The 14,347-nt window shown below is 37.8% G+C and overlaps 2 protein-coding genes across 3 annotated transcripts; both read right to left on the bottom strand.

Annotated features, from left to right (window-relative positions):
- Positions 1 to 2: 2 nt before the first annotated feature.
- timm8a (translocase of inner mitochondrial membrane 8 homolog A (yeast)) lies at positions 3 to 2,420 on the bottom strand. Its single transcript, XM_044363722.1, has 2 exons — positions 2,179 to 2,420; positions 3 to 716 (listed from the first exon to the last, which is right to left on the bottom strand). The coding sequence occupies exons 1-2, from the start codon at positions 2,287 to 2,289 to the stop codon at positions 555 to 557; spliced, it is 273 nt and encodes a 90-aa protein (XP_044219657.1). The 5' UTR covers positions 2,290 to 2,420; the 3' UTR covers positions 3 to 554.
- Positions 2,421 to 2,962: 542 nt separating this feature from the next.
- Positions 2,963 to 13,975, bottom strand: btk (Bruton agammaglobulinemia tyrosine kinase). 2 transcript variants are annotated; one of them, XM_044364651.1, is made up of 19 exons: positions 13,811 to 13,975; positions 10,035 to 10,086; positions 9,607 to 9,765; positions 9,341 to 9,445; positions 8,610 to 8,691; positions 8,228 to 8,353; positions 8,069 to 8,133; positions 7,794 to 7,981; positions 7,126 to 7,188; positions 6,830 to 6,884; positions 6,631 to 6,710; positions 6,171 to 6,298; positions 5,862 to 5,933; positions 4,810 to 4,981; positions 4,391 to 4,610; positions 4,183 to 4,247; positions 3,974 to 4,092; positions 3,637 to 3,794; positions 2,963 to 3,492 (listed from the first exon to the last, which is right to left on the bottom strand). In XM_044364651.1, the coding sequence occupies exons 3-19, from the start codon at positions 9,745 to 9,747 to the stop codon at positions 3,421 to 3,423; spliced, it is 1,911 nt and encodes a 636-aa protein (XP_044220586.1). In that variant the 5' UTR covers positions 9,748 to 9,765; positions 10,035 to 10,086; positions 13,811 to 13,975; the 3' UTR covers positions 2,963 to 3,420. The 2 variants fall into 2 exon arrangements, with proteins under 2 accessions (XP_044220586.1, XP_044220587.1); XM_044364652.1 differs by lacking the exon at positions 13,811 to 13,975 and adding an exon at positions 11,740 to 11,778.
- Positions 13,976 to 14,347: the final 372 nt, after the last annotated feature.

The following is a 14,347-nucleotide window of genomic DNA, read 5'->3' as shown; positions in this document are numbered from 1 at the left end:
AATTATTTGGCATTTTGTTTATTGCATATGTACAGTCCAAAACCTTTAGCAGTTGATCACACCTCTTCGGTCAAGAGACTGTTTGTTCTCTTAACTTGCAGCAGGTGTGGTGAACGTGCTGAATGTCCCAGATGTGTGTATCTTGCTGCAGTCTCCCACACTTCACCCACTAGTTGCAGCAATTTATATTCAACACAGTCCAACTGTATTTAACAGTATCCATGACTTACTGAATTCCATGTGTATATCATGACAAAAGAAACAAAACCAACATCAAGTCACTGCCAGCAACAGACCACAATTTAACAGTTGTGTAAGACTCATATCCCACCACATGGAGGACAAATCAAACCCAACACTTCTGCATGAGTCGCAGGGGCAAGATACAAGGTGTTAATCTGAGGCACTTGTATCAAAAGTAACACTTCCTGTTGTTCCTTCTTCCAGATGAACGGACAGTTCTGCAACATATAGACAGCTGCGTCGGGACCAAAACGGTCTTGTTTCGGCTGAAGGGCCTTTTGCATCTGTTATCATCCTTGCAGAGTTGGTTTTTATTCTGACATGGACTCAGAGAGTGACCCCCTGCTCCTCTGAGTCTGTTCAAGCCTGTTTAGGATGAACTGGCTGGTGTCAATAAATCGCTCCACACAGTTAACGAAGCACATTTCTGTCCTTGAGTCCAACTTTGGCCCGGGTTTGTCCATGCACTTCTCCTGAAAACAGAAGACAGAGATATTTATTTTAACTACAGCTGCTCATACAATGTAAAAGTAGAACACTGAATTTATGTAAGACCCTGAAACCGAAGCAGCTAAACGGATTCTGCTTTAACTCATAATTTATGTACACGTGAGCTTTTCCTGTTGTGATATGTCAAAACCTGTCCTGAGGGAAAAAAGGCCTATTGTTAGTTGTATGCTGCCATTGTTTGTTTGGCATACAGCACATAAAAACAGTATGTCACTGTGTTCCACTGCAACCACTTCCCACCCTGACATATGGTGATTCTTACTGGCACATACCATTGCTGATTATATCACTGCTGTGTGCCACATAAAAACAGCAAGCCATTGACAGGTCCCATTTTTAACCAGGAGCTACTGTGTAACACTGGCAGCTAATTACAGCTGCAACAATAAGTTGAAAATTAATCAGCAACTATACTGATAAATGTTTTAGTCATTTTCTATGGAAAATTGTCAAGAATTTGCTGGTTGCTGCTTCTTAAATGTGAGGATTTTGAGCTTTTTTGTGTCATACATGACGGTGAACTGATTATCTTTGGATTTTAGACTGTTGATCAGACAAACATGATATTTGAAGATGCCACATTGGGCTCTAAGAAATTTTATAGACAAAATGTTTAATCTCGAGAGTAATTTAATTTATTCAGATCCTTTACTTAATTAAAAAGTAGCAACCCTACAATATCAAAATACTTCCATTGCCAGCAATAGTCCTGGATTGAAAATGTCAGTTTTATTAGCAAAGTGTACTCAAAGTATCCAGAGTAAAAGTACTCATAATTCAAAGAATATGTTCCTATGACTGTTTTACTATTACCTATCATATTATTGGATTTTAATTACTCATGCATTTGATGTGCAAGTAGTATTTTTCTGTTGTAGTTGGTCAAGGAGGAGCTCATTTTAATTACTTAATATAACGTTGGGTAGTTTATAACAGTGCATCCAATGTGTTGGATGTGAAATCTTAATCTGTAAAGTAACTACAGCTGTCATATAAATGTAGTAAATAGCACAATATTTTCCTCTGAATTGTGGTGAAGGAATGAAAATGTTCTAGTAAAGTACAAGTACCTCAAAATTTTACAGTACAGTACTTGAGTAAATGTATTTATCTACTTGCCACCACACTGCCTGTTGTAATCTTCATCTTCCAGTGAAACAGGAGTGACATATCGTTTATAAGTCACACATAGCAGCGACAGATCTGAAACAAGATATCATCAGCCTCTTTTCGATGTCCATTAACTTACGTTACTTAAGTACACGTAACTTCTTTCACTAAAAAGGTAATATAAGAAAAGTAGTATTTGGACACAGCAGATAATACATTTATCTGCAGCTGTTATGCCTATAGAAGACAACCTAACAGTTTTAGCCCCTGAAAGATATGTAAAAAGCAAACTGCAAAGCTGCACTGCTAGCTTACCCAGCAAACCTCCGTCATTTGATGCACCAGCTGCTGAAATCTTTGTTTTTGAGACTCGATCTCGATGAAGTGCTGAAGCTGAGGGTCCGCTGTCGCTCCCTGGCCGTCCATATTCGGATAAAAACTAATCGTAGCAGCAGTATTTCTCTAATTATGAATGTCTTATGGCTCAATTGCTGACCTTCACGTGTATGTGTGTGCAAGACGGGAAACAGGAAGTGTTTCGACCAATCAGAGAGCGCGTTCCTATGACGGCACACGTCACCACATATATAGAATCCCGTACTGAGTGACATATATTAAAAAACCCCTGAGGTCAAATTAATTTCCCTCTTCCTATGTACTTTTTTCAAATTCTTATAATTATTTAATTTTTTAACTTATTTGGGATTTTTTTGTCTCACTGTATTTGTATTATTATTTTTTCCTTATTTAATAAATATTCACATACTGTTTTTGTTGCACTCCTGTATTGTATTGTGTACTTGTTTTGTGCCTGACGTACGATGTGCTATTTTTTGTTGAAAAAACAAACTCCATCAAACAGCAGATATACTGTACTAGAAAGGAGGAAAGAGGCTTTTGCTATTGCTTTACACTTAGTAAACTGTTAAAAACTAATAAAATAAGTAAATCACAAGAAAAAAAACACCTACTGTATACCTTCATGTTGATACACTATTTAATTTTACCAATAAAACTAACACTTACCGTTGCAGAAGTGTCCTTGTGACATCAAAAACAGTTTATATTTGATTAGAATTTAATAATGACAAGTCTCAGATGTTTTGACAGTCATTTTCATTACACAATCATTTCAAAGCCGGGCAAACTTGGCTTGTATTTGTGCAACATATATGCTTTTACAAAGCTTGTTTCCACATGCAAATGTATACATTTAACAATGATTCCACAGAATACAATAAAGACAATACAATAATCTTTTACTCAATTTAACTTCAATGAAATATACAAATTTCAAAAGCTAGTCTATAGGGTAGCGACTGTACTTGTAATAATGTGATATGTAGGCTATTTAAATCAATGAGTTATAGTGACATTCACATTACACATATTCACATTACAGAGGACCTCAGTTCAACTGGTTTTAACTGTTTTAAAGATTGTGTTAACCTTCCAGAATACATGGAGATGCTGCTCTGTGGGGATCTGAGTGAACTGTTGGAGTGGCTGTGTGGCTGTGTGTGTTTGTGTTTGTTGGTGTGGACATCATTTTGAGGTCTACTGGAGCTCATACAACAAATCCTGAACAGTCGATACCAGCTCCAGAAACGTAGGTCTCTCATCTGCTTTCTGAAAATAAAGCAAAGTAAGATTGGTTGTTGGAAAATATCATCATGATAATATCAGTCTCTGTACAGTGTCATTGTCATAATTCAATTTTTTCCCCCATGTAACCTCCATTGAAAACCACATTACAATATAGATTTCACTTACGTCAAGCCAACAGCTTGACATGATGCTGTAGACCTTTTCATTGGCCAGCTGGGGGCGGAAGAGGCGCAGTCCCCGGGACACCTGCTCCACTATTTCCGTGTTGTTTAGGCGTTCATACGGAAGCCGTCCCAAAGTGTACACCTCCCACATTAGAACCCCTGATAAAATATGCATGCACATAGGTAAAATGCTTGTATACAGATATGAATATATAGTTTAAGTCATTTAGAAATAGATTACACTTATAACAGTCCAGAAACACAGCCATGAACTAACAGTTCATCATGAAATTAATTTAAAAAGAAACATGGATTTCTGTACATATATGTTTACTCACCATATGCCCAGATGTCTGACTTGCTGCTGAATTTGCAGTAGAGGAGAACCTCAGGAGGCGACCAGCGAACAGGGAATTTTGAACCTGCAGAGCTTGTGTACTCATCATCTAAGACATACCTGTGGATAGAGGAAGAGGGATTCAATGTCATACCTTATCAGCCACCAGTGTCTATTTATGTGTCCTGTAGTTCATGTGAGGTATTTTACCTTGACAGTCCAAAGTCAGTCACTTTGACAGTACCATTGCCATCTACTAAGCAGTTCCTGGCAGCCTGAGGATAAAGTAAACAACGCACTCTTGATTTAATTGTAATAATTAAACCTACTATCTTCAACCACCTAATCCCAGTGTATTTCAACATAGGGTGATGCAGTGATGTAGGAATGCAGTGGGACGTGTATCCTCGTCTCTCACCAGGTCTCTGTGGATGTATTGCTTCGACTCGAGATAGGCCATGCCCTCAGAGACGTCTTTACACATCTCTAGGAGCTGCACGGCTGTTGGGTGCTGTTTCAGGCCCTCTCTGAGGTAGGTTAGCAGGCAGCCATTGGAGAGGAACTCAGTCACTATATAAATGGGTCTCTGTTTAGTGCTGACACCGTATAGCTGGACCAGGTTCTCATGGCGAAGCTGCCTGGTTTGAGCAAAAAGGAGAAGGAAGTTAGATCTTATGAGCTAGTTTTCCTCATAGAGGTTATAGAAGCCACACTTCCCAGTGTGACACATCAGCTTTATGAGTCTCAGGCACAAAATCAACACTGGTGTTTATCATTTAAACTGCAGTCAATGCAAGACGTGTGAGCTCAGTCTAAAATTCACTTAGTTTTTCTTACATCATGATTTTGGCTTCTTCTATGAAATCATCTTCTGACATGGAGCCTTCTTTAATCATCTTAATGGCCACGTCATGCTGGCCCTGCCATTTTCCATACTTCACCACTCCGAACTGACCAGTGCCCAGCTCCTTGATGAAGGTGAGGTAACGGGGGTCAATCTCCCACACACCTGGGGCATACAAGAGAGGGCAGAGGAACACTTTTAAAATCATTTTTAAATACACACTTTTATCTGAGAGCATTTTCTTACATTTGAACTGTTTTTAATCTGTTTTGGTTTAATTTTTTATATGTTTCTCAATAATTTACTGTGTGTGTGTGTGGGTGTGTGTGTTAGGGCAATGGAAGAGGGGCCTGCATATTGTATGACTGTATTTATATCTGTTTTTATTACTGCTTTGTATACTTCTGCAACTTGACCACCTGAATTTCCCTATCTGGGATAATAAAGTTTACCTTGACCTTGATTCTGTGCTCTATTTCTAAAGCAATATCATTATTTTAGCATATTTTATAGTTACTCTGTTTGTTTTATGATGAAGTACCTTGCAACTATGCTTAGAAAAGTGCTATATAAATAAAGTTAGACTGACAATTGCTCAACAAATGACCTTTTGCCCATAAATGCTAATTACAAATTCGATTAGATTAGATTCAGCTTTGTCATTGCATGCAGTAGGTACCAGTGCACCAAAATGCTGTTAGCATCCAACCAGATAAACAATAGCAAGTGTCTTGATATAAGTGGATAAATAGCATAGACTAAACAGTATATACAGTAGAATGAGTCAGATATTTCAGTATACAGTACAGTATAAGCAACAGCAATTATCATTACTATCATGATTATTATGTTAATACATGCAATGTTTATACAATGTCAGAGAATTGGCAGTTCATATATTGCACACATTCCTAATCAGTCATCAAGTTAACTACCAGATTAATCACCCTTAGTAATGATTAAGAGGAGAATATATTCAGAAGCCAAGAAAGCAGGTGCATCTAATCCCTGTAGCCTGTAACTCAAGTCATATTTAAACACTTACCATAGCCAAGACCTGCTGTTGATGGAGGCCGTGCCCGGTTAGATACAATGTATTTCAGCCTGCTAACCATACCTAGTGAGGGAGAAAACATAACCACTTTATTACCTTTAAATTAAAATGTTTGATAGGACAGATGGACATATCAAACATTCTTTCATATTCTGCTTGTGTGCATATATTTTGTTGCTTTTTCACCTGCTGAGTCACTTCCTTTTTCCTGCTCCCTCAACTGAATTTAGTCATATCCTATTGTATAACACATACCAAAGAAATAAGATATGAGATATCTTTATGTTCAGAGCTATTGACCTGCGGCGTTATGCTGGTGGTAGTTGATAAGCTCTGGGATGGTACTGAAATTATGCTTCTCTGCCAGGTAAAACTGTCCTTGTGCAGTGGTACAGATGTTATAATGTCTGCAACTTCCTCCAGTTTCCCTGTGGAGAGGAAAAGGAAGATTAACTTACAATAAAACTAGTCAATAGGTCTTCATTGATACAGTTGGTTATCATAGATCATGTATGCATGAGTAGGTAGTATCTCCTCTGCGTTATCCACAGTATAGTTCAGTTTCAGAGTCATGTGATGAAAAGTTCTGCTGGCAGATTAATCCAAGTTTTGCATAAATAATTTACATCTCTCTCCCTCTGTGGCCCACTGTTTCCGCTTTCATTTCATACAGTTCTTCTTTTTATATGTTCACACATGACTGGAGCTACTGGATACAGTATAGAAATGGTGCACCATGTAGCAGTGTCAGCTTACTCACCCGCCACCCTTGCTGAACAAAGACACTGTGTACTTCCCAGCCTTGCTTGAGTCTCGTACCAAGAACCCTCCATCTTTGTTCTGAGAGCGGGAAACAACACACAAACTTGAAAATAAGTAGTTCATATAATTTGGCTAAGTTCAACTTATTTATTGATACCATTTTGTATAAGTATCAGAATTTCATTCATTGAGTTTACCTCAGTCCTCAGTAGCTTTTCTGCCTGGCTACGGTTTGTATTCTTGCAATACCAGCTGTGAAAATAAAGGTGAGTATTATTATTCCTTTTTGAAGTTTTTATTGCTTCAACGATCAAAAATACATTTACGCACAACTTTACATGTTTTTTTTAATAGGGAACTTTATGAAGGGTTCATCTACTAACAGAAAATATACAGTAAATTATACTGTGATATACAGTAAATGATATATTATCCATTAATAATGGAAACCAATTCATTAATTTGGAGACTGTATATTAGAGCCCATACTCACTCAAATCTTTCTAACCCATTTTCTGCTTCCACAACATAATTACTTGGTATGTATCCTTCTTTTCTGCAAAAGAAAAGAACAAAGCAAACCCAATATAATAACCACAGGCACACAGACAAATACACAAGTAGCTGTGCATTTTGGTTAGTAGTATCTCATAAACAAATTCATGCTCCTGGCTCTCTATATACACATTTAATATATTTAAATAGGAGATGATAAGTATTGAAATGACCTTGTACCAATCATGCTACACAATGTTCTTATTTCCTTATTTTCCCTTATCTATATGGCACATGGGATGAGGTAGGCAAGATAATTCATTTGATGAAATGCATGAAGAACACATACATATTGTACATATACATATTCATATCTCTAAGGGCTTGTCTGCAGCACTTTATGCACTTTTTAAAATGCATGCACTTCAAATGCATCAATAAAAAAATTCTCAATATTCCAATCATTTTACTTTTGGAGAGACTTTTCTGTCTGTTTTGATGTAGATGCAGGTCTAGGACATACTGTATATTCACATCAGAGATTCATGAGATTAAGAATAAACATGATTTTTAAAACTCATATTTAATATTAATAGATTTCTACTGCTTTCTTTTAACTCACTAGCGACATCTCTTCTGTTAACTTTTGTATCACACTCATCTCACCCATATTTGTCCCGAGCTCTCCACCAGTTTGAGTCAGCCATCTCAAGGATGGTGTACTCTTCGTCCTTCCTCAGCTCCAGGTCCTGAGGTGTCATGGGTGTGTAACAATACTCTGCTATGACAGTCATACCTATAGAGGGGCCAGGTGGCTCAGGCGGCTGTGGAGGTAAAGGCCGGCCAGGCTTCTCCTGAAACAACGTAAGATTAGTGGATGTATTATTAAAAAAGTCTGTCTGTAATCAGTGAATGCTGTTCTTATAGGACTGTGTGTATACCTCTACTGGAGTAGGAGGGAGAGGTTTTCTGGATCCCCTTCGCCGAGATGCTTTAGATGTAAAGCCTATTAATCATAACATTATTTAAATCTGTCAATTTTGTCAAAGTTAAGTTGTTGATTGTGGCAGATTTCAAACCAAAGGGACTCTTGTTCTCACCGTTCTTACTATCCAGCACCTTGCACCCCATAGCTTGTTTGACTTCCTGCTGGCAGCACAGCCATGTCCCATCCACCCAGAAACAAGGGTGATACTTCTGCATCAGATCTTTGTTGAAGCGCACCACTGTGCACGAGTATGGACACACACACACACACACACACACACACACACACACACACACACACACACACACACACACACACACCACAAGGACATTTACATTAAATCAACATTTGCATCTGTATAGGCACACAGCTCCTCTGTTGTGCAGGCACTGGGTGATGTTAAGATATGGTTTAACATTGCATATATGAGATACTGTGACTGTCAATACACAAAAACATCAGATAAAATTGTAAATTTGTATGCATATACCAACTTTCTTTCAGCTTCTTTATCCACTGAGTCCGAATATCTTCAGTCTTCGCAAAGATATACAGCGGCCCCTCGTCGTAAATGATCTGTGGTGAAAATGAAAAAGAAAATAGCCATCAGCTGTTTTTTTGTCAGTTATCTATCGTTCAATATATTGGATCAGATTAATGTGTTGTAAATATGACAGGATGTATGCAATTATATTTACATCAACTGAAGATAGAAACTCTACAAACTGTTAATTTGGGGGTTTCTCTTATAGCTAATATAAGCCAGAAACCTTTTTACAAGCTACCTTGTCTTGTAAGTTAACATGTAAGCAATGGCAACACCTGCACTGTCACTGAAAGTCCCCAGTTCATCTGAGTATGAGAGATGGTTTCACTCTTTACAGAGGACTTTCACAATATTAACAATTGGAGAATAGAACAGCTTTGTCTCAGTGACTCGAAATTGAAACATTATTAAAGAAGAAATATATTCCACATGCTTTAGTATGTAGCCGAAACTGATATTTTGATAAATAACAATCTTGTTGTCACAGAATCTGAGCTGAAGTAACTTCACAACCCTTTCTTTCCATCCCCAAAAGGAACCAGGAAGGATAGAGGTAGGGGGTTTTATACCAGTGAAAAGGTGAAGTGGCTGAAATTATTTACATTTTTGCAGATTTGTCTATAACCTTCATTGCTGTCCCTCTTGGTTAAAGAAGTAAAAATAGACAAAAATATCTACCTGGAATGCATACATGCGCTCTAGCGGGGCGTTGGGCTCTGGCTGAACCGTCTCTACACACTTGATCTTTTCAAGGTCAACGGATCCCTTTAAACCTTTTCGCTTCTGCTTAACAGATGAGGAAACAGATCAAGTAACTCAGGGATAAACAGACACATGCAGCTGCACAGGACTTTAAAGTTAAGACATAATGTTTGAATGCAACGTGTGCAATAAGATATTTTTATTTAAATACAGGAATTTTAGAGTTTCATGTGTGTACTCACCCCTTTGTCAGGATCAAAATCATAGTAGGATATTTTTTCCTGAGTAAGAATAAACCATCTCTCCTTGTAGTTTAAGGGGGAGGTCTTCTTCTTCTGCTGAGATCGTTTTATGAAAGTTTCTTCCAGTATGTTTTCTGACATGATTGAGTCAAGATTTATCTACGTGGGAACAAGAAATAATATAAACTTTATGAAAAGCATAATAGCAGCATAGTATCTAGATGACTGAGACAGCACATTCACACCACAGTCACACCTTAACACTTAGAGCTGTGACCGACTCGCCCATTATTACTATGCTTAGCTTAGCAGTATAAGACAGCCATGTGTTCTGTTGCACTTCACGTTGAATTAGTCTTTTATTTTCATTACCTTCAAAAACATTTTACGAGTAGATCTCTTTAGACAGAATTTAAGTGAATACGTACCCACACTTCATAGAGTCAGAGCAACACCACTACGGCAGGTGAGAGTATAGATCTGGAAAGAGATGAAGAGACATGCAGCATGAGGGTGAGCACTTATCAGTGTGTGATTAGCTGTAGTTTGCATAAGCCCTACTTTTAATGCCGACGACATCCTCTGTTTCCAAAATTTCCTCCCATGCCACATCTGTTTCCCTGAGCTATAGTTACATGTATATCCTGGTCATTAGCTCAGTGACCCAAATCTATGCTTTTGTAGTGGGTGACTGTGTGAGTAGATTTTGGATAAAAGCGTCCGCCAGTTTCCTTGTCTACTACTACTACTTGTCTCCTTCCACTAAATCTTTGTAGTATGAGAAGTTGTACGGGAATACAGCACAGTTGCTTGCATCCAAAGGTTTTTTGGTGGTGGTGGTTCATGTCACATACAGTAAATGTAAATGTTTTTGACTGCCCTGATGGGGAAACCTTACTTTACACAAACACCACTTTTTAAGCTTGGTTTTCTATTCTATTTTTAGAATCCAATGACCCAGCAGCAACTCAGCTACTTATTGTAAGTGCGTGTAATACATCCTGAAATGTAAGTTCTTAGATATTTGGTGTCTCACATGCTCTCTCTCTCTCTCTCTCTCTCTATCTCTCTCTCTCTCTCTCTCTCTCTCTCTCTCTCTCTCTCACACACACACACACACACACACACACACACACCAATAATTGCATTTACCTATATTATAATCATGTTTAATAGTACCATATTAAAACACCTTTTCTGTTATCTCTTTTTATTTTATGACAGTATATGGTGTCTTGTTTTCAGCACCTTCTAACCGCCAGTACTGAAATGAAACTTTCACCTCCAGAGATGCAACTTGAAACCTAATTCACTAGACTGTAGGTGTGTTTTTACCTTTGTTCAGCCTATCAGTTTATGTGCTATTAAAAGGTAGAAAATCAACACAAAATCAGCAACACAATAATCCTTGACATGTAGTATAATTTATCCCAATTGACACTTTTAAAGCACTTTAAAATATGTAGTTTGCTTGTAGAACTTTTGTTGTTACTGCTCTCTTAATATGCACTTTATATTTTTTCCTGTTTTGGTTTTCTGACTAATAATTGTGTCATATCCTGTGTGTTTTGTTAAGATGTATGTGTACGTGTGGGTGCTCTGCTGCGCATACTTTTAAACTGGCCTGCTGGAGATAAATAAAGTTCTTTGAATTGAACTGAAAGTCAAAAGATACACCAGTGACAGGCCTGTGTGTGTAAGTAACATCTACTATGAAACAGACAAACAAAATCAGTTTTAGTGCAGCTTTAGTTGCAGACGACTGATGATATAAAACCACCACCACTATTACCAAAAAGCGCTATTCACAGACGTGCTCTCGTTAAGCAGAAACTCTACTTTACTCTACTTTTGCACATCCCAGTACCGAATAGGATGGGTGCTGGGTCAAAAGATATCTCAGACTTCTTCCCAGAAGCCTCGTGCTCGAAATGCAACAGCAGAAAATAAAAGTCCTTTAAGCAGGAGCTACTTGGTGTTGAACGGCTACTCTGTTCAACTCTAAAAATGTTTAACACACATATAATTTTAAAGTACAGAAAGTCAACAAGTATACAGTGCATTAATGGTAGGAAGTCATACTGGGATAGTGCCATGACAAATATGGACAATAAGTCAGATGCTCAAACTCACCCTTGTTACACAGCTGAATGCTTATGGTCTGTTAGTCTCTGTCAGATGTGTTTGCACTTCAGCTCAGCCTATTTTCAGCTTGTGAGCACTTCCTTCTATCATCTGAACTGTAACTATAACACTACCAGAAACTTCTGTCACTCCCTGCTAACCAGGAGAGAGACATTTCTTCACACTACAGTGACAATACCTACTGGTTTTGTTTGTGCCGTCATATACAGACAGCAGTGTTCCCTATTCTGTGAAGCATTGTTTACTCATTCCTCATTTGTCTCCGCCTAATGTTTTTTCACATCACTAACTTTAGTAGAGGTCAACAAACCCTGGTAATGGGTAGTAGACACGCTGATGTGCTATTCCTCCCGCTCTCTTTCTGTCTGATCGAGTGGCGCGTGTTGACTGAAACCTAACCCCCATATTTCACTGTATTGTGGCTACCAGAGGAGGATTTTTTTTTTTTTCATTTTCTGAAGGGAGTTGACTCACGGTGGCTGACACAGACAAACTCATAGGGAAGTTGCATCAGTGTTGTACTGCAATATGAAGGGAGAAGAGACCAAGTGCCCTGCTGTACTTCAATCCGACATTATATCTTGTCTCAAATGTGGTTATTGTTAGTATTTTTAACATGTTACATACATGTGATGCGTGCTGTTACACACACCACTTCACCCCTTACTATTTTAATACTACATGTTACATGCACTTTTTGTTTCTGCAGAGTGTAAGAACTTTTTAACACTAGGTTTTTTTTCTCACTTTGTGACGCTTTACCTCTCAGTGGTTTGTGTGTTCTTGGGTTGTGAATTTCTGTATAACTAGAGCCGTCCATTTGACTATCTGCAAATTATGAATTGAGCAACTGCACTCGAAAAACACAAAGCTATCAGCTATCAAAAATGCAATCATTACTGTTCACAGTGCAACTTTTCACTCACAACATTGGTCAAGAGTAGCCAAACAGCATCCTTAAAATAACCTTTTTAATGTCATACACTCATCTTTTTACAAGACAAGATATATCTCAAAATATGTTTGACCACTTATGAGTTGGTTGTCTGTGAGAGTGACTGACAAGCAGCTTGTTAATGTGCAACTATGCACACTGTGACAAAGACAGTGCAATGTGTTTAAGTTGTAAAAGGCCCCACAGAAATAATCTTAAATACTAATAAATGTAATACAATTATTTATTTTGTTGCATGATATTTGCTATGTATGACACTGCAAACATAACCATATCCGATGAAAGACTTAGTTTAACAGGAACCTGTCAAGATGCTCTCTTTCCTGACGTTTCCGACAGATAAGTGTGTGGTATGTACAAGAAAATGTGTGTGCGTGTGTGTATATGTGTTTGTGTGTGTATAGGACAGAGACAGCAAGAGCAAAAAAATAAAAAAAGAGTGTGACAAAGATGTTCAGTCTGAGTCACAAGTGTTAATCTAAACCACAGCGAATACTCTCCCACACAAAGATTAAGATACCACATCAATTTGAGATTGTGGTATTCTGTGAAGGTGAATTATAAGAATACACTCATGGGATTTTAAATTTCCTGTGATGCATGTAAACAAAATTAGCTTTAGGGAGCATTTCACAAATTGTAATGTAGAAAAGTGCTCACTAATTCACTAAAAACAAGATATTTGTCATGCATAAGTGATATAGTAGGCAACCACACGAAACTACTATCAGATCATAAACCCAACTTATATCTACATCACTCTAGTACTGCAAGATAGAGTCATACAAAACATGCAACAAGTTCTCAACACTGCAAAGTACAGCAGAAAACACTGTAGTACATCAGTGTCAACAAAATGCATTTTGTCAGATAATGTCACTATGATTTGACATATATATTTGTAGTTTTATAGTTATGACACATTTAATTTAGCATCTGCATACAAACAGTACAATCCGGTACTTGCAGAAAGCTGCATGATACTTATTAGTACTTGTAGTCTTTCAAATGAGACGCGTGCATAAAGTTGCTTCTATCATTGAATAAATGACTAAAAATACTTCTTGACCTTACAGCCTACATTCAAAGAGACTTGTCACTTACCTAGACAGTCCCCGCTCCCAAAAAAAGGCCAAGCATCAGACAACAAACAGATGCTGAGACTCGAAGCAGTGGCATGAACCTTTGACTCAGTAGCTCGCCTTCCATGAAGTGTGTGTTAGTCTGTGATGCAAGAAGCTAAAACCCACCCACAGAGGAATTGACTCTGCTTACTTCCCCTTTTTCTTCCTGCTTATTTTCATATCAGCCCTCTGGACAGTTTTGGTGATAAGTGAAAGAGGGCTAAACATTAACAATGTACCATATTCGGGTACTGCATATAGTTAGACTAGATAGTTAGACTAGACTTGTTATTCAATCTACTGCCAATATGAATACTGCAGTGAAAGGGCTTAAAACCTATCATTTATAAACTTCTACATGGATTAAAAAGACAACTCATTTTGTTATAAAGTGACAACATTTTAACTTCCGTCATTCACTTTAAAATTTGAACTCTTTGCCAGTGTTGGAATGTAACTAAGTACATTAACTCAAGTACTGTACTGAAGTACAAATTTGAGGCACTTGTACTTTACT

This window comes from Thunnus albacares, chromosome 10 (assembly GCF_914725855.1).
Source record: "Thunnus albacares chromosome 10, fThuAlb1.1, whole genome shotgun sequence".
Lineage (NCBI taxonomy): Eukaryota > Metazoa > Chordata > Actinopteri > Scombriformes > Scombridae > Thunnus > Thunnus albacares.
Note: the sequence above shows the minus strand (reverse complement) of the source record. Positions and strands in the feature narration are given on the sequence as shown.